At 38.0% G+C, this 21,041-nt stretch overlaps 1 protein-coding gene across 1 annotated transcript in view; it reads right to left on the bottom strand.

Moving 5' to 3' along the window:
* The window catches only part of LOC104413826 (protein Hook homolog 3), a gene marked incomplete at its 5' end in the record, with an annotated part of 62,681 nt that overhangs the window by 605 nt on the left and 41,035 nt on the right, over nucleotides 1-21,041 (bottom strand). Inside the window, 11 exons of the mRNA XM_010024930.1 lie at nucleotides 1,073-1,144; nucleotides 1,263-1,367; nucleotides 3,383-3,483; nucleotides 5,482-5,564; nucleotides 6,409-6,443; nucleotides 7,173-7,178; nucleotides 12,089-12,176; nucleotides 13,873-14,013; nucleotides 16,598-16,667; nucleotides 17,254-17,341; nucleotides 20,192-20,302. Coding sequence (XP_010023232.1) covers nucleotides 1,073-1,144; nucleotides 1,263-1,367; nucleotides 3,383-3,483; nucleotides 5,482-5,564; nucleotides 6,409-6,443; nucleotides 7,173-7,178; nucleotides 12,089-12,176; nucleotides 13,873-14,013; nucleotides 16,598-16,667; nucleotides 17,254-17,341; nucleotides 20,192-20,302 — 900 coding nt within the window. The remainder of the gene's footprint in view (nucleotides 1-1,072; nucleotides 1,145-1,262; nucleotides 1,368-3,382; nucleotides 3,484-5,481; nucleotides 5,565-6,408; nucleotides 6,444-7,172; nucleotides 7,179-12,088; nucleotides 12,177-13,872; nucleotides 14,014-16,597; nucleotides 16,668-17,253; nucleotides 17,342-20,191; nucleotides 20,303-21,041) is intronic.

The raw sequence follows: 21,041 nt of genomic DNA, 5'->3' as shown, positions 1-21,041 counted from the left end.
AATAAATGCAAGAAGGAATTCAGGGAAGCTGTGACGGCCTGTGTAGGTGTGTATAAAAGCAGAGGCCAATTAGAGAAAGACAGACACAGCCAGAATTACCAGTGCTTATCTTGAGAGTTCATGACAGGCTATTGAACCACAGCTCTTAGCTTAGGCTTGTCTTCTGCTTGCCAGTGAGACTAATGTTATGAAACTGGTCAAGGACATTATTCACTCGAAAATGCCCTCGATATTTAAAGGACTCAAACACTCCGCTCAAGGACCATTTCTGGCTTACTATTCATGGACGTAAGAACATAGAACAGCAAGAAGGAAACTCTTCCAATGGAAGACAGAGGAGGAATTTGCACTCTGTGATCAAGCAGAATGAAACATCAACATTACACAGTATTTCCTTTTATCTGAAGAGCAGTTTCAATGTCGACACACTCTGCCAAAGAGAAGTCCTTGAACACATTTGCTGAAGGCGAAAAATCTGCCAGCATACAGGCCCAGCAAAAGCTGTATGGCTGCACAGATCACTTCCTTATTATTTAAATAATTCAAGTGAGGGTCTTGCCCCATGCTCTTCCTTTGCATGGGTGTAAACTTGCAGCCAAGTTAAAGAAATTGTTTCTCAGAGCACTTACTGCAGTGAGTAAGCCCAATTGCTTTCCTTGTGCACCTTCATTAGAGAGAACTGGAAGATTGGAGACGGAGAACCAAAGAAAAAAGTGAACTTGAGCACTGTTAAAGACAGTGTAAGTAAAGGGCTGGAATTACAGAATAGCAATCTGAGGCATCTTTCCCTTTAGGAAGTGCCATTTCTGGTTTTAAAATTTGAATATAACATAACACATTCTTTTTCATTCACCCCAAGGTTATCACAGGAACATACTCCTATATAGTGATAGCATAAAATTATTAAAAAGCATTTGTTTCTGTGCCTCTGTGTTGGAAAATGCTTTTCAAACAAAAGAACCTATATATGAATGCTGTTGTAAACAACACAGAAACAACTAATATTAATAATTTATTCTCCTGCTACCTTTTTTAAAAAAAAAAAAAAAAAAAAAGTTTGGTAGATTCTTACCATATTGTACCAGGCACTAACAATAAATTTCTCCTCCATTTCTCTTTGACTTTTTGTCTTTTCGTATTCTTTCTATAAAACAAACATTAAAAAGGGATACATTTAAAACCAAAGTATAATAAAAGTATTAGTCTACATCCAAAAGGCAATGAGGAAATAAGCAACTACCAGGAAACATGAGGATTACTACCTCCAGTGAATGAAACATTCTATCCCGCTCCTGCAATTGATTTTTCAGAGCCTGAATCTCAGGAGCTGCACCCTGGTTCTGCTTAGGATCTAAGGTACGGATGACCTGTAAAAGAAAAACAGTTTGGTTTTAAGAAGCAAAAGCAACCTAATTGAAGGGAAAGACATCAAGGAATTACAACCTTTTAATCCAGGTTAAGAAAAGTGACTTAAAACACGTTAATGTCTTTAGAAATGACACTCCAAAATGTTAAACAGAGGGAGGTGTAGTTTTGCAGAGGCTGACTCCTGAAAAATAATCTTGACAACCAGCACGACAGCCTCTACCTCTGAACATCAGCCATGGTATGTTAACAGAATCTGAACTGGGCTCTCTTTTACAGGACTGTGAAACAAAACTACCGATAGGCAAAAGTGACAACCAAGAGGTTCAGTATCCCAGTATCTAACTATCTCTACCTGCACTACCTTGGGGCCACAGTGGTAGAAACCTGTTCTCCAAGGTTTATCTCTTTATAGCTGAGGTTTACTTACCTGTGAATTCCTTCCACTTGAGGAAGGTCCACTTCAGTCCTTATGGAAAGATGCCACGATCACATACCTGGAGTACCAGGTGCTATCATTTCTAGACAGCATTCTAGAAATGGCACATGTGTGATCATTATGTTACTAATGTGATGCAGGGACACCTAGTTATGTTTGTATGAGGCATCCATCATAGGCACCATGAGTGCTAGCAAACACAGGGCCAAATCAGTAATAAATCCAGCAAAATGCCTACATTACTAAGCCTTTAGTAAAAAGTAGCTTAGAAACTCAAATAAAATATCAATGTATAGTAAAAGATGAAATGGGACTATCACTGAGACCATAATATTGCCGTTTCAAAGCTGGTAGTATAACCACACCCTTGGTATTAGCAACTCTCTCAACAGAAGCATATATTAATCAGTAAATGCAAAGAGAATGCTGAATGTCATCAGAGAAACAGAACAGCTCTCATAGTTGATTCAGTTAAAAGTATCACTTTACTTGGAAAACTATCAATAAAAGAGCTCATATTAAAACATTTTCTAAACCAGACTGCTAAACCAGAACATGAACAGAAATCAGGGTAGAAAGATGAACTAAGAAAGCAAAATCAAACTTAAATTGAAAAAAGAAGGATTTGGCACATGCGTAATGACGTCTGCCTGTAAATTCTGAGCACCTCAAAAGGAATAAGCAGTTTATGTGAGCAATTAGGACCTGATGAAATCTCAAGTAGTTAAAAGCTGTATTAATGAAAAAAAGTGTTTCAATCTATCTGCCCCAGGTAAGAGAGACATTACTGACTGAGCACCACAAGAAGCCTATACTATCCAGAAACACACATACACAGATCCATCCACCTGTGAAGGAGAGGACCCCAGACTTCCTTTTTCCTCTCTGCCAACCTGATAAAACTAGAGTTTGTTGGTCCAGCTGTGACTGCACCTGGTGTTACTAAGCTATATTTGTGTACAAAGAGCTAGAACTCTTCATGACAACTTTGTCAGAAGTCCCCAAAAATCCCAACGCAAATGTCAATTAAACAGTACTCTTGCTTACAGAGTTTCCTTCCCTTGAGTTGTTTTATGAGTGGTTCTCCAAATCTAAAATACAGCACAGCTATTTATTTCTACAGCACCAGTCCTAGTATGGGCACTGCTTTAGCTGATCTATACGCTTGTCACTCAGCATCAGAAGGCTGGAAGAATTCATGCAAAGAAATAGGTTATCACAGCATTTAGAAAGGGTTTAACACCCTCTCCTTGTCATCACCAATAAGAAAGCACGCTTAACAAGGTTTGTCTTGGTGACTCTCAAAAATCTGTAGCAGTAGGTAGACATTTGTACAGAGGCATCAGGAGGGCTTACAGATAGGTAACAGTCATGAACACAAACCAGGGTAACATCTGCAGAATTAATCTGTATTAGGTACTGTAACTGTAAGAAGATAAAAGAACTCACTGGTCCTTCCTTCTCTTTTATGCGTATACAGTGCATATACAGATACCCCCTTTATATTTACACCCTCAGACTGGACACATGGCGCAGTCTGTCAGAGAGGGATCATTAACATGCAATACTTATACTTACACTTTTGGCCTTTTCCAAATACTTTTTGTATCGCTCTTCCATTTGCTTCATTTCCTCATCTTTTTTCCGTAAAGCTTCTTGTAATTCTTCAATTTTGAGAGCTTAATGCCAAGAGATGCACAAATTGGAAAATAACATAATTATATTATTACCATGTTTTTCAACACACACTGAAGGCACAGCTAAAATTTACTTCAGTTTAGAAAAGCCACCATAAGGAACCATAATTTTAGTTACTGAATAGCTTAGGATCACATTCAAAATGTGTATTCTATATAATCTCATGAGATGGCTATTTTGTTCACAAATTTTACCCTTTTTAAGATACATATATTAAAAAAAAAGAGAAATGGAATCACAAATCAATCCCATCACTGAACACAGTTATAAAATGAGTTTATCGATGAATTACAAACTCTATAAAATCTTGATATCGTAACTCAGATTAATACAACTTTTCTTATTTTATGTAAAAGGAGTAATTCTTAACAGGTACAACTCTTGCTTAAATCTGCTGAACTGTAACACTGGACGCAATTTATCAGATTTGTAACACTGGACACAATTTATCAGACTTGTGACATAAGTATACTCAATTTACTTTCCCTCCCCACATTTTCTTAAGCAGCAATGCAGACCAGTAGGACAAGTTCATTGCACAGCTTTTTCCTGAGTTGATACAATATGTCGAACCACTATTGCTTATATCTCTTCTGTACATCTCCTCAGATCTCAGGGGGGGAAAAAAAAATAAAAATAAATTGCATCATCATGGATCAAATTGCAAATAACACTGATGTCAAACAACGTTGAATAATTGGTAACCTTCAGCCTATCTGTTCAGCAGCCTCATTTTAAAATGTCCTTTCATGGTTTTACTGCAGTTTTCTTTCTAAGCACTCGGAAAACACTAAGCTGGCAACAGGACCAAGTAAAATTTTCACTGCTCAGTAAGAGGACCAATAGCAGTCTCCCAGACTTGCAAGAGTCCATTTTTCAAAGCATGCCATGATTCTTGTATGATAATGCCCAAGCATTTTGGCTATATCCAGAATAATTAAAAGAACCTTAAAGAATAATTCAAATACATTTCCTGATCAGGGAAAGAAAGGAAGAAAGTACAACTATTTTTATTTTACCAAGACAAAGTTCAGATGTTAATTTTTAAAAAGCAACTTGCAATTTCAGTAAACTAAGTACAGAAGCCTCAATGTGCCCTCGTGTTTAGAGGCTAGCAAGTCATAGGACTGCTACTATGCTCACAGTGAAGCTAACCACATATGCTATGATTATATGTTTATTAGGTACTCATGAAGTCCTTGGACCTCATTTCCAAGAGTTCTAACATTTTCCAAGATGTGGACTTTATAATATATTCTGCAGTTTTAGCTCAACACAAATGAAGATTCTTTTTGGACACAGAATGTATGTAATGTATACTGAATGGTTATTTCTACCTTCCTCAATCTCTTTATAAATAAAATAGTCTGGGCACAAATGAGAAACGCTGACACTGGTTGCAATTTTTTAAGGCTTTGTTCTGTAATAAGTAGGCTTGAGGGGGAAAAAAGAAAATCTACCTTTTTCAATACTTCTTAGGAAAAATGTAGCATTACTATGCTAAAAAACAACTGGATGGTGGGTTCTTGATACCATCTGAGCAATATGACATATATCCTACACTTGACCAGTATCTGAAAATTCTCTCAAATTACAACACAATTCTGAAAAAACACTGAAGGAATATATATTGGAAGTAAAAATAACCTGGTGATGGCAGCAAGGATCTACTAAATTAGGGCCTATATGACAGTTGTGAACAGCTGATGTTCAATGACATGTATGAAACTGACTCAGTATTTTTATCACTACTGTGATTTCTTACTACAGTGGTCTCTCAAATGTTATTCCCTGCATTTCAAGTGTTAGAAATATCTTTTTTTATCATCATAGCTTCTAGATAAATTAACAACATACGTATCACTGGCATTCAAAATGTACTTTTTGGTTATCTTGCACCTCCTTTAGGTATTTTAATTAAAGACCTTATATATGAAAAAAAATTTAAAGAAAAGAAATGGATTGCACAGGTAACTCACAACTATTATTGCATCTTGGTTCCAAATCTTCAATAATAGCTCGTTTCTTCTGTAGCTCATTGTTAACTTCATGAAGCTTCTCACTGTTACAGAACATGAAAGCACATATTGTTTTTCCAGTATTACTACTGTGCTTGAATGAACGGTAAGTGGTACAAAAAATCCTCAGATAGTGATATATTTCTGAGGGCATAACTGATTTTTGCTGTAGGGCATAAGGACAAATGATAATATCACTGTGGAAATATTTGATAAATAAGCTGAGAAACATTATGTTGTACAAAGAACTGTTAACAACAAACATCTTCACTCTCAGTAATTATAAACTTGATTTTAAAACTTACATTGCACAATTAACATATACAGTTAATTGCACAATGCATGCCTAGAATGAATACTTGTAATTGAGATTATATTGAGGAAGAACAGCTAAATCCAAAGGCAACAGAAACCACTTTTTTTCTTTTTCTTTTTTTTTTAAAGCGAACACCTTTCTGCATTTTAGGGAGATAAAAGAAGTGCAGAAATAGCAGAACAAAATGGTAACACTTCCTAAAATGTTACATTTTATGCCATAATATATGCTAAAAAGTAAACAAAATAATTTTGTTTACATTAACATGCTTTCCTCGGAACAAAATTACTTAACTCCCCTTCAGTAAGATTTACAAATCTTAAGGAAGATTAAACAAAGTTTTCCAACCACCATAAAATGATGTTTATTTCATTGGTCTTATTGCTTTCGCGAAGGTTTTCTAAGAGATGAAAAGAGTATCTGAACAGCAGATTCCCAAACATTCCTGTGTTATCTATTTTCTTTTACTTGTATATTTTCCAGATGCCTGATTAATGACTGCCTGCCTTCCTTGCCATATGAAAAACACATGATTTCAAATGGCAAACAAAACAGGCAAACAAAATACTTACAGATGTTCTTCAAGTTTCTTCTTCAGAAGAATTGACTAGAACAGAAAAATAAATGTTTTATTTTAATATATTGTAGAGCTTTTACACAACTTCAAAATCATTCTAAAATACATGACTTTGACACTAATGAAAATCCAACTTTTTACTTGACTTAGTTTTAGATCATAACTGTAAAGCCATCCTCTGTGGTAGCAATCTTTCCATGGCTGTGTGAATTCCCTGAAATTAGAGAGCTTTATAGCTTTACAAATGTTTTCCCAGGAAATGTTCCCAAGGAACTACATTGATACAAACAAGATATATAAATGACAAAACTCTACGGCAGTTGTTTAAATTTCTTCTGTACTTTCGTTATTAGACTTACTAAATTAACCTGAAATTGGGAAGTGCAGCAAAATTTGCAAGAAAAGCTGTCCTACCAATATTGCAATGCAATGTGTATGAAGACATGTACTAAATTGGTTGAAGTAAATTCCCACCCCCATAGAAACTGGAGGAAGTAGAGTGTTTCTGACTGGAGTACAGCAAACATTTTGCCCTTTTTCTGTTTCTCATTACAGACATGTAAACATTATTATACAACTTACAGTGTTCCACTTTCTGGTTAAATCACATTTAGATAAGCTCTTTGAATAAAACCCTCAAAGTAAATTTTAGTTTAATTTTAAACTCACTTCACAGACAGTGAGTATCTTTCAAAAAAACGAACCCAGTAAAGTCTATAAACTGAAAGTAGTGTTAAGTAAATAGAAAGCCATACTCACAATAGCCTTGAGCAGAAGCCCATGCCAAGAAACAGAGATGACATTAGTATAAAGCAAAACAGCAGCAAACAGAAGAAACTATTTAGAAAGTCATGAACAGAAAGTTATAGCTATGCATTTTTTCCACACATGCTGATTTTTCTCCTCTGTTCTCATCAGCAGTTTCATTCTGTAACATTTTCTAAAACATACCACTAAAAACAAAAATATAAAAATAGTAAAGAAGCACATTTGTAAATCATTGTTTAAATCAGAATTTCAAAGGAGAGCAACTGCTATTTTGGAAAGTGATTTTAAAACAAAAACCATACAAGTAACAAAACAGGAGAAAAATATGCATTCTATGGGGCTACAACCAAAATTAAGAGATGCGTATGTTTTTATGGAGTGATTCTGAATTGTGTTATTGACACAGTGATTGAATGCAAGACAAATGTAAAATATTTAAACCAGAAACTGCCTTTTTGTTTTGTGTTTATCATATTGCAGGTCTAGCATGTGACAGATGGTCCAGGACGCCATCAAAATATAAGATAAAATCATCAACAAAATTATTTCACTGCTTTTTTTCCAATGTTCTTTCAACTAGGTTTTGACACCTGGCCAACAGAGACAACTACCATGTGTACCGAAAAAAACTTTTAGCTTTGTTGTAGTGTAAATACTTCAAAATGTTGTCTTCGATCACATTCTTGGGTCATGCTTTTTTGTTATTTCAAAGCTGGATTTCGTTACTGCACTGTAAGAATCGGGTAGACCCCGAAAAAAAACCCAAACCAGCCATCATGACACTATCTATTTCAAAGTCAGAAATTTGTAGCAGGTAAGGATCTGCAGGGTTTGACCATTTGGGTTTTTGTCTTTTCCAGTCCTCTGAACAACTGCAGAAACATCACTTTTTCTGTAACAATAAATGCTCATGTGTGTCTTTCTTGGTCACAAAGCATTTAAACTGGCACCATCACTTATGTCTGATCAGTTAGGGGACTATTGGTTGGTTTGGACAAGAAATGGAAAAGTTGGCAGTAGTGCACATTTTCCCAAGGTAAGAAAATAAAAATTGAACCCAGCTTTTCTTTTGTGATCCTGATATTGCATTTAGGTTTGGAACAGACTCAACTGCTCGTCAACATTGATTCCACTGGTGTATTTTTATATGTATTATTTGCAGAGTACCAGCATTGTTGTGGGAGTAACCCCTCTCCCATCTAGACAGATCATATGTTCTCACAAGCAAGAAACTAACAATGATAAACAGAACACACAGTTAAAAGAAGCAGGACTGAGTTTACCCAGAGTCATTTACTCAAGATGCAAGATTAAGAATAAAAAGTAAAATGTGTGATTTTAGCCACACAAAGATCCTGTATATTCTTACAACAAGGCAAATTCAAATAAATTACTCTAAGAATGGGCAAACATTACTTTTTTTTTTTTTAAGTCTCTGTCAGCTTCAATGTCACATATGCACATCCTCTGCTCCTAACAAGTAACCACTAAAATTGTTGTTCTGATGTTCTCTCATAGGAAGACCAGTCTCTTAAAAAAAAATCCCAATTAAAAAAAACACGCTTTCTCTAATTTTGAGCTGGTTTTACATTTAACTTCATTCAAATTTTATCTGTTCATAATACAAGAACATTTCTCTAACAAAATTGTAAAAAATCAGCAAACATACACTTCCTATTTTGCTTTTTCCTCTGACTGCTAACAAGTTTCACCTACAAAACACCAGAAAAAATGCTTATCATGATGTGATTTTAAAAAATAGGTATCCTCTCCTATATTTAATTGTCATCTTTCTTTTACATCAAAAAAACTATAGAAACGTCTTTTTCCTGGAAATTTCTTTCATGCTTAAACAAGCCAAAAGAACAAGTCTGTCCCTTTTTTGAGGAACAAGTTTGGGTTTGTTCTGCATGCTAAGGTCACAGGCAGATGGCTCTGGCTTGAGGTTAAGCTAATTTAGCAGGGTGAGGGAAACTATTGCACATGACTTGCGAAAATCACTTGATGAGACTAGCAACACTGTGAGAAGATGACAGAAGTTATTAACAGCACTAGGAAGGATGGTCAGATTTCACAGATGCTAATTGTAATCACAGAATCATAGAACAGTTTGGGTGGGAAGGGACCCTTGAAGGTCATATAGTCCAGCCCCCAGCACTAAGCAGGGACATCTTCAACTAGAAGATGTTCCCATCCAATCTGACCTTGAATGTTTCAAGAGATGGGGCATCTACCACCTCTCTGGGCAACCTGTTCCAGTGTTTCACCAAACCAGCAAAGTGGCTGAGCTTCACACGTAACAGTTTTGGGGACTTTTTAAGGAGGTGCCAAGACAGGAGGACCTAGTAACTATATCAATAACAGCATGTAAAGCCAAGATTGCATGTATAACAGTATGAGAAACACCGGATGCAGTATGGATTTAGCAAAGCTAGGCCCAGTGGGGTAGAAGTAACTAAGGGCAGGGTTTTTTATACAACAGGGGATTAGGGCAGAGAAGGGCAGAACAAGTATGACATAAGAGAGCGATAATAAGGCATGCAAATGATGTAGTTGAAGCTGTCCTTGGGTGCCTGTTGAGGCTACACATAACCACTGCATTCTGGAGGACAACAAATCACACCTGCTACTCTGACCACACCAGGCACATCTGAGTTGATTCTGTAGTTTGGAAGACTGGGGTAAGGAGGCCTGTCTCTGCGTAGCAAGGCAACAACCACGATGGACTAATCAGGCACCCCAACAGGATGCATCACTGACCATTACAGGTCCAACATATATTTTAGGCACAGATACATTTCTAACATTAATCTTCCACTGCACTTCAATACAAAATCAAAACTTCTTCCCCATATGAACCTTGGCAAGCAGGACGTATTACTGCAATGATACTTCCCTGGGTTACTATAGTGCTTTTACTACTTTTTGGTCAAGCCTAAAAACTGCTTTAACTTTGAAAATAAACAAAGCTAAAAAAACCCAAAAACAAAACAAACCCAAAAAAACCCCAAACCAAAAAACCCAACACCCCCAAAATCCGAACAACAACAAAAATCTAAACAAGCAAAAAACCAAAACAAAAACCCAATCCCAAGCCCCAAGCCCTCACCATACGTTTCTGGACTGAATACAACCAGGTTTTCTGGGTTGAGCATGTTTACAGTACAAGTACACAAAAATACAGATTTCAGTGCACAGCTGCAGAAAAGTAGTGAAGAACAGAGGTAACACGCTGAAAATGATGCATCCCCTGTATCCATGTCTTTCTACCCTTTTTCTCATGCTTCTGAAGAATTACTCTTTCTGTAAGGGTATCTCAAGAGTAATTCAGGTGGTCTCAGCACAAATTCTATCTCCTTGAGCACCTGGGTTTGACTTTGAGGTTTCCTCTGCTTTGTGTAAGAGACTGGATGAGGTGTCAATACCTTCAGAGATTCTTGCAGCCTCAATACTTTGCTGAGTCTACACCCTTGCTTCTTCAACAGTAAATGAAATCCTACACACCGAACTCATCAAAACAGGCCATGTGATCATGCCTATAAATCACCACTGACATGGTCAGACCTACACATAAGCCAGGAATGCAACAACTGCATTGTGAACTTGCCAGCTCTGAACTAACACAGGCTGCCTGGAAACCACAGCAGGTTGTACTGTAGTGTTGCGATAGTGGTGTATTGCAGTTAATAGAATCATTTCAGATGATGCCTGCATAGGCTTCAAGCCGTCCTGTGTGTTGCAGACATGTCCTAAATTACTGTCCAAACCAGAGCCTCAAAAAAGGAGACAATTAAAATTGCAGTAAATAAAGCTGAATTCAATTAGGCAGGGATAATTTACAACTTTCAGTATCTGAAAGTATTTTTTTCACATTCTTGTTCACTCTGAAAAATCTCATTTTGGCCAATAACTAAGACAAGAAAGCATATCTCAGAATCACACAATAGGATGGACCTATTTTAAAATGCATTCTAAAATTTATTTTAAGAAAAGTAATCTTATTTGAACTCGACTAGATGTTTTATTTTAATACAGTTTATTCTGAAAATTTAAAGGATAAGCTAAATTAAACACACTCAAATGAAAATAAGCAACTAGTAAAAACTTTCACTGGTTTATATAAATTAGTTAAAAACAAACCCACAAAAGTAGAAAGCAACACATTACAACTTGTTGCCAATTAGCTACACGATACACTGAGATTGTAAGCATACACTGTGCATGTACAGTCCCGCAAATCACTGCTTTCAAGAAAGTTCTAGAGCTTCTTCTCTCAAACACAGGAGATAGCAAACACAATCTTTGAGTGGAAGACTGAAAGTTGTTTTCCACACTGACTGCCACGATGTGTATTCTTACATTAAAAGCAATGTTAACTCCATACACAGAAACAGAAAATGCTGCATTATGTTGAGGGCCTAATTATTTGACTTTTATTTTAGTTTTGGCCTGCCTAGCTTCTTGCATTACAAGATACATTTACATCCACAGTTACAGAGCTTCCACTGGCAGGAAAGGCCTTAACTTTTAAGAAAACTAAACCAAAAATAGTTTCAGATGCTTTACTAAGACATGGAGAATTACCATTTCCTTAACTCCCTGCAAAACTCTCTATTCTACATACGTAATTTTAATGCTAAATTTACTATCAGAACAGACACAATCAAATAAAATATATTTGACACCTATATAGGACAGCTTTCTGTTCTAGACAAACGTCTTACTAGGTCTCACATCTTATTTAGAGAAGTACAATTTCATGATAGGACCATATGAATAAATACGGAATACTATCAAAAGTCTCCACTTGCATATTTCTTTTACATAATTTTTTACAAAAAGGTGAAAGTCTCAAAAAAAGTTTCGGTAACTAGTTGAATGTAAGTTTGCTGCACATTTCTACTTACATCTTCAGCTTTTGAACCTTGATCCTGCAAGGACTTCTGTAGTTCTTCAACCTGGGACTGCACTTCTATAAGTCTCTGATTTACCAGTCTAGAAAAGAGACAGTATTTTGTGTTTTTAGAAAAAACCCAAACAACTGCAAGAGGAAGCCTGAGGTTTTTAGTGTCCGGTGTTTTCAGGTCATTTACACAAGAGGTGCAGAAAATTCACAACAGTAGTTAGAGCATAGAGCATTTCCAGAGATTATAGCCTGCAGTCATCCAGAACAATCTGATATTCTTCCAAGACAACATAAATGCATGTATTAAGAAATCATTTCTAGTTACATGAAACAAGAATTGCTAACAACCAGTTTTACTGTGAAAGCTACTAGTTTACCGCTTTTACACAGTCAGAGAATCCTACAAACTTTGTTGGAAATGATCTCCAGAGGATGCCTAAATCCAACCTTCTCCTTAAAGCAGGTGCACTTATAGCAGATTGCTGGGAACCACGTCCAGCCCATACATGGACACCTTTAAGGGTGGAGATCTGACAAACTCTTTGGGCCTCTATTCTAGAGCTCAGGCACACACTCCGTATTTGTCTGCTGCCTCTTGTCCTTCCACTGACAAGCTCTAACAAGAGCCCATCTCTGTCGTCTTGACACCTTTCCATCAGGCAGATGCACATCACAGTATTAGCTCCTTTATGCCACCTTTTCTTTGGCCTGAACAAACCCAGTTCTCAGTTTTATATCGCATATCACATACTCCAGTGCCCCTCACCTTATTAGCATTCCACTGCACTCCAGCACACACGTCTTATTTCTTGTACTGGGGAATCCAAAATTATATGCTATGTCCAGATGTGATTTTGTAAGTACTGACGAGAGGTGAAGGATCATTTTCCCAGACTGACTGCCTGATCCCTGGTGAGGACAGCCCAGGTCATAGACAGCTGCAAGTTCCCCCAGCCAACCCATCATCCTTTGGTGCCCACTGGAACACCAAGGCTTTTGCCACAGAGCTGCTCCCAAGCCTACGATTCCGAGCCAGGGACTGGCACTTAGCTTCAGGAATAGCATGAAAGAGTCCAGAGAACTACAGAGATTTGTTAGCTAAGTGTAATATTTACTGTCCCAGGCTTCAGGAACCTGCCCCAGTCAAAGGGGAAGACTGCGCGAGATTAGACAAAAAGCAGATTCAAAGCTTAGATGTAGAGCAGCATCGCAACAGTATCAGCTAGCTAAGTTTACACGCTCAGATGCAGGATGTCTGATCCCACAGAAGTCTGTATGCTTACTGGCTTAATCTAGCAAGGTCAGCTACAGCAGACTGCCCAAGAATATGTCCTGTTGTGTATTAAGTATCTCCAAAGATGGACACAATCTCTCCAGGCAACCTATTCCAGTGTACAGCAATCCTCACTGTAATAATGTTCTTACATTTAGATGAAATTTAATGTTTTAATTTCTGCCCACTGCCTTTTGCCTAGTTACTGGGCACCCTGGAGTAGAGTCTAGCTCAATCTCCTTTAGACCCTCCCATCAGATATTTATAAACACTCCTAAGGTCCACCCTGAGCCTTCTGTCTTCCAGACTACATAGTCTCTATCTCTCAGACTCTCCTTATATGAAAGATGCTGTAGTGTTCTAATTACATCCTTGTGGTATTTCACGGGACTGACTCCAGTAAGTCTTTCTTGTACTGGGAAGGCCATCACTGGACACAGTACAATCAAAAGTATATTGTTAGAATTGTCAATTGTTAGAAAAGTCAAGAAACAGAAGACAAAACTTCTCACCTGTTTTCTGTCTCCAATTCATTCTTTCGCAAGTTTGCATCATCAAGAAGGCTCTGCAACAAGGCTATCTTTTCATTGTCAGAACCTTCTTGGTTCAACTTTAGCATCTTGTTCTCATGCTGAAGGCGAATGAGTTTCTCCCTAAACACATAAAATACGATTTTGTAGAAAACAGTTTGTCAATCTCTGTGAAGAAGAAAACAGTTTACCACAGAAGGTGTAAATATAACATGCAAATTATCTTTACCTATTTAAGGGAAACAACTATCTTGTCTTCAACCCCCTAACTACAAACTCAATTAAATGAGTTGCAATTGTAGGAAAGCACAACACAAGGATACTGCCTGAATACCCCTATTAGGTTTCACACTGGAAATTTCACACAGGCTGGACAGATTTATAGGTAGAATGTGAAGAACGCGAAGCTTACTGCCAAGCATTAAGAAAAGTTATCATCTCAAGTGCCACTAAACTACTGCATGAACCTGTGTAAAGTTCTACCCTGTTGGTCTGTTTTCATAGAATCACAGAATCATTTAGGTTTGAAAAGACCCTTAAGATCGAGTCCAAACATTAACCTAACAATATCAAGTCCACTACTAAACCATGTCCCTAAGTGCCATGTCTTTTGAACACCTCCAGGGATGGTGACTCAATCACTTCCCTGGGCAGCCTGCTTGACAACCGTGTTGGGGAAGAAATGTTTGCAACATACAACCTAAAGCGCCCCTGGTGCAACTTGAGGCTGTTTCCTCCTGGCCTGTCATGTGTTATTTTGGAGAAGAGACCGACCACCACCTCACTACAACCTCCTTTCAGGCAGTTGCAGAGAGCAATAAGGCCCCCCCTGAGCATTCTCTTCTCCAGACTAAACATCCCCAGGTCCCTCAGCTATTCCTCATCACACTTGTGCTCCAGACACTTCACCAGCTTTGTTGCTCTTCTCTGGACCTGCTCCAGCACCTCAATGTCTCTCTTGTAGTGAGGGGCCCAGAACTGAACACAGGATTTGAGATGCGGCCTCACCAGTGCTGAGTACAGGGGGATGATCCCTGCCCTGGCCCTGCTGGCCACACTATTACTGATACAGGTGAGGGGGTCGTTGGCTGCCTGGGCACAAGCTTCTTCAGCCATCAATCAGCACTCCCAGGTCCTTTTCCACTGAACAGCTTTCCAGCCACTCTTCTCCAAGCCTGTAGCATTGCATGTGATTGTTGTGGCCCAAGTGCAGGACCCAGCCCTGAGCCTTGTTGAACCTCATACAACTGGCCTCAGCCCATCAATCCAGCCTGTCCAGATCTTTCTGCAGAGCCTTCCTATCCTCCAGCAGATCAACACTACTTGATAAAGATCCTAAACAGAACTGGCCCCAGTACTGAGCCCTGGGGAACACTATTTGTGATCAGCCACCATCTTACTTTAACTCCATCACTTTTTAGGCTTGCCATCCAGTTTTTTACGCAGTGAAGAGCACACCCATGCAAGCCATGAGCAGCCAGTTTCCCCAGGAGATGCTGTGGGTAATAGTATGAAAGACTTTAGTAAAGTCCCAGTAAAAAACCATCCACAGCCTTTCACTCATCCACTAAGCAGGTCACCTTGTCATATAAAGACATAAGGCTAGCCAAGCAGCGTATGCCTTTCATGAATCCATGCTGACCGGGCCTGAATGTGCCATGTGATGGCACTCAGGATGATCTGCTCTATAATCTTCCCCAGCACTGAAGTCAGACTGACAGGTCTGTAGTTCCTCAATTCCTCCTTAGCGCCCTTCTTATAGATGGGCATCCTATTTGCTAACCTCCAGTCACTGGGACCTTCCTGGTTAGCCAGGACTGCTGACAAATGATGGAAAGTAGCTGGGTGAGCACTTCCACCAGCTGCCTCAGTCCCCCTGGGGGATCCCATCCAGGCCCATAGACACGTGTGTGTCTAAACCATCAGGCAGGTTGCTCTTCATTTCCCTTTGGATTATGGGGGCTTCCTTCTGCTCCCCCTTGCTGTCTTCCAGCTCACCGGTGCTGATTACCCAGAAGAGAAGCAAATTTTTTCTATCGAGAGCTTTCTAGAAGGATACTATTTTACTATTGAACATAAGCTTTGACCCATATTGAGCTCTCCAAGTGTTAGTATCAGTATTGCTAGAGGTAAAGAAAAGATTTCCTGAAGCGCTAACAGATTTCTGAGATGTGGCTGTCTTAAAATCTTTTAGCATACTGGCAAGGCTAAACACAGCATGCAATATCTTAAGGTACAATGATTTTCAGCTCTGCCACTGCTGTTCTTCCTTTTAATAGACAGTAAACATTTGCCATGATACAAAATGGCATTTATAATCTACTGTTTCTTTCACAACTTCGGTAATTTTTTTCCTTGTACACCACCACATTCTTGTTACAAACGTTTCTGCCTGTTAATGAACATATAAGCTGCCATTATTCAAATTCTCTGCAGGACAAGAAGAGACACAAAGTGAGAACAAAGGGGTTTTTTTTTGGTTTCCAAACCCCCCCCCCCCTTTTTTTTATTTTTTGAGGACAGTACAAACCCAAAGAGAGGTCAATAGAATTTTGTCTTAAACACAGCAGCTCCTGCTGTGCAGGAATCAAAAAGGAGAGAAAAACCCCAAACATTAATCACAGAAACTTTCTAACGCTGAAAACTAATCAATCATCTATGGATGTACATTGCAGAGGTTAGTAAAACAAAGCACACATTAGCTTACTTTATTTCAGGAGTAATGATTTCTGCTGCTAAACTGTCTGAAGGCTCTTGTCTTTCCAGAGGCATCAATCCTGGTGAGGAAAGTAAAAAATTTAGCAAGCTGACCAGTAATTTCTTTTAACAGACCAGAAGCAGGTAATGTTCTAGAAGCTTACAGTTCTAGAGTAATGCTACACAGTGGAAAAATGACACAAAGTCAGGCTACAGCAAGACAGATGGACAAGCAATATTTCATTAGAAGAATAATCATTACTGCCTTCTTTCATTCTGATAAAGTAATTTTGTGTATTTTCTTCCCATTAGCTTATCTAAGAACTACAAAGCTGTGCAACATTACACATAGCAATAAACTGCAACACACAAAACTTCATACACACAAGAGAGAACTTATTATATCTTTAAAGAATATTATGTAACTACACAGAAATCATAAATACATTTTGAAATGTATTTCTCCACTGGGGAGGAGACCCAAAGTTATCATTGACTGAAATAACATTTAAAGTTTTTAAATGTTTATAAGGTTATTCATAACTCAAGCAGCTTTTCACTGCTCAACAAAAGCACATTCAATACTCTTCAGGGTATTTACAGGACTCCAAGGGAGTTCTATAAACTTCAGAAAAGATAAACTTAATCTTCTTATTTGTCCTTTACCTGTAGTGGTGAGTTGACCTTCCTGAGCTTGGACACATCTAAGCTCTTCAATAGTTTCTTTCAAAGAATCCCTTTCTGTTCTTAATCTCTGAATAATTGGAAAGAGAACGAGTATCAATCTTGGCACTACAAATTCATCTTTAACAGTACACAAGTTATCAAAAGGCATAGCCTTTAACACTTTAAAACAAATCTAATGCAACTGTGGAGACGATTTTCAAATTAAGGCATCTCTGTATTTCACAACAGAAAAAAAATAAAAATTATATACTCCACAAGAACACTGGGTTGTTTGTTTTTTCAGAAGGGTTGCTGTTCTGTATTAAGCTTGTGGAGGCAGAAATAGCAGGGTATAACCTTAGAAAATCGAGATACTAGTGACACAAAGTTCTGGTACCAGGTTGTAAATAGCATCTATGGGGGCCACCCAGTCACTGTCCTTTTCCCTTCATCAGATTTTCCCTGACCAAGAAACAAAAGTTCAGCCAGGAGTGAAATAAAAAGCAGGTGAGTACACAGTCAACATAACAAACAAACTGCATTAACTTCATTTTGTTTGTCTTTCTACAGTGAAAGTGTGAGCAGCATTACCCTATCCCCTTCCTCCTGTGTGTCAGCTGGCCTTGCAATTCACCAGCCATCTTAGCTACAGAAGAAAATTAGTTGCTTAAAGCTCCGTCAAAAGATAAATGGAGACCAGAGCTCGACCACCTTGGGGTCTAGACAGATGGGCTCTTCAGTAGCATCACGTAAATATTCCATCAATTTGTCACAAGTTTCCTTTTAGCAAAAAAAATTGAGAATCTACAGGCAGCACCAAGTTTTTGCCCAAACTCAAAAATTACAGGAGAAAACGGCAACTATGGTTGTAGTCTGCTCCAAAACCAGAATGTCCAGTAGTACTAAAAGGTCTAGGGCAGACCTCGGGCCTGTGTAGATACAGAGTTGTGTTGGCTGACAGCTCCATGCATTGCCTCCTATTAACAGTTTGATTTGGATGTATTTTATAATTCAGCCCAAATGGATCCATGACTTGGAATCACAGCCAAAGAACATTTTGGTGAGGTGTGACACAGCTCCTGCTGTATTTCTGAATCCTGCAAGGTAAATTATGGTGCAACTGTCAGAACAATCCGAATAAAGTGTATATTCTGTTAGCACTGAGAGTCATTTCGCAAACCCTATAGATGAATTATTTTACCATAAATACTACAGAAGAAAAGCCACACAGACAAGTGCTCTAAATTAGTTGCTGATAGCAACAATACCAATGTCTGCTACAGCGAGTCAGAGAACACCAATAAAAAGCCAGAATATTTTAATGACTAGAAAAAGCTCTAAGCTTCTTCTGTACACTGCAGACAAGTCAACTCATCAAATTATCTTGGTACTTATCACACACACCACGGAGGTAAAATTCCAAGCGACATAGCTGAAAATACTGAACTCTGCCACAACATAAAGGGGGAAAAAAAAAAATCAATTTCATTTAACTGTAGGCAAAATGTAACTGACAAGATACCACTATGTAGCTTGTGACCTATGGTGCAAAACCTTACTGATACCTATGTGACAACAGGGAACAGAAAGAGTTGGTAACATAGGTAGTGAATCACTAATTCAAATGTTGAGAGAATTCAGCTATAATCTACTTCTCACAGGTGCATATCCATTCAAAAGAATGTACTAAAACCAACATCCACCCCTAAGAATGCTGTTTGTCAGGGGTAAAATGGAAAACCATATGACAATGGCCTGCAATTCAGATCCTTTGTGCAAGATGAAATGGTCCACCAAGCAATGGATAAGCCACAGAAAAAACCTTACCATTGTCAAACATAACAAAACTGGAAAAACAATTTTTAAATAAAGAGCAGGAAAGAAAATCAAAGCACAGTACAAATACAGTTACTATGGGCATTCCAATCTGAACTGAAGGACAGATGGAAGTGATATCAAGGACAGGTGTCCACAATAGTTTGAGAATTTAATAAGAATATGGAAATCAAAGAACTACGAACAGAAAATAACTGAAAACTTTCAGTTCAATTGCTAGTCAAGTGCAGGGGCTGGAAATTTTTGAAAGAATTGGACAGGAAATATGACCATTGAGGGAAAAGCCTACAGAGATTCTGACTGATGGGCAGAAGGACTTATATTTAAAACAAGGTAACTCAATTGCTAACTCAAAGTGCAGGCCTTGTTTTGAGGCTGTTTAAGGCACTTGCTTATACATTCTTAAGAAAGAAGCTGAAATAAACTGGTGAGAAACAATAGTATGCAAGAGAAGCCTGAAGGATCAGTCTTGGCAAGAGAGGACACAGCAATTAATTGTAGAATCATCAGCAGCAAATGAGAGAGAGGAAGGAGTAGACTGGTATACACCCTGTGCATTCCATGTTGGCAGTACCAAGACAGATCAGCAAGGAGCTGTCATAAAAGGCAAGACTGCCACAAATGACATGTCCCTCTACATGACTCCTAAGCCTTTTGCTGCAGTAGTCATGGCTCCACAAAGAGAAGCATGCTGATGGCACCTCTCAAAGAATGCTTTAGAAAAACGCAACAGGACTTCAGTTCAAGCATGATACTGCAGAAACCCTACTTTAAATAGTTTTTCAGAATGCAATACAATTACCCTTGGTGTTTATTAACTTTCTCATGGTAAATGTTCAAGAAACAACTTCAGACCCCAAATATGAAGGCTGTTGCTCTTAAAAAATCTGTGCATAAGTTTTTGTACAGTCATGTTATTCCACGCTGTACAGTTCTTAGGTTTAAAAAGGATCTTGTACACAAACATTTGAAAATTTTCACTTAAGAATTCCTAATTTAGAAAGCTAGCTGTTAATAGCTAACTGTAATTACATATCTCTGTGTTATAAAGGACACAAAGTTGCTATCGCTACTACCAGAAAAATAACACCTTGGCACTTACATCTTTTTCTTTTTGGAGGCTGTCTACTTTTTCTTTCAGTCGTTTGCATTCATAATCTAATTTATCAGCTTTCTTGGATTCTTCAGATAACCTGTTTTGTAGTTCAACTGCCTGTGAGAACAAGAATCAATAATTTGTCTGCAAATATTAATATTAAAACAAAATACAGAAGACAAACTAGCCAATTACCATGCACCACAAGTCATGTTGTAAACAACTGAAATAGTTAACCTGTAGGACATACTAAAAACTCCTTTCATCATGTGTTCTGTGTTCAGCAAACCCAAGAGCATTCAAATATTAGGTCTTAGCACAAGCAAAAGAAGCAAAAGCTGTGAAGTATTTTCAGTACATCTAAATCCAAGAATTTAAGTCCAAGCATGTTTTACAGAAAAAAAACTATATGGTTCTACGGATCAAAGAGCTTAGGAAAAGGAGAAAAGTCCTCCTGCATTCTGAGAAGCCCAGGAAAAAGAAAAACATTCTAAAGAAAGCAAATTATCTACACCTTTTGTTAACTCTATTTCACAAGCCTCACTCAGAATTCAGCCACCAGCTTACACAGTCAGGTATTGTTTCTTAACCTGAGATGTGTTCAATCATTTTTAATACACTGGTATAAAGATTCAGCCATAGGCTTAGAAACCGTTTCTTTACTTCAGAAGGAAACATCGCTAACAACATAACATTTATTCTTTCAACTACAGATCACTAAAGAGCCTTTAAAATTAAATGAGCAGAAATCTGAAAACTGAGCAGAAACGATCAATGGATAAGAGGCACATCAGTGAAGTCTCGCCTTTTTGAAACTCTTGGCTTCTACTAGCAAAGGCTCATTCCTAGCACGTTA

This window comes from Nestor notabilis, unplaced genomic scaffold, assembly GCF_000696875.1.
Source record: "Nestor notabilis isolate BGI_N333 unplaced genomic scaffold, ASM69687v1 scaffold14132, whole genome shotgun sequence".
Classification (NCBI taxonomy): Eukaryota; Metazoa; Chordata; class Aves; order Psittaciformes; family Psittacidae; genus Nestor; species Nestor notabilis.
Note: the sequence above shows the minus strand (reverse complement) of the source record. Positions and strands in the feature narration are given on the sequence as shown.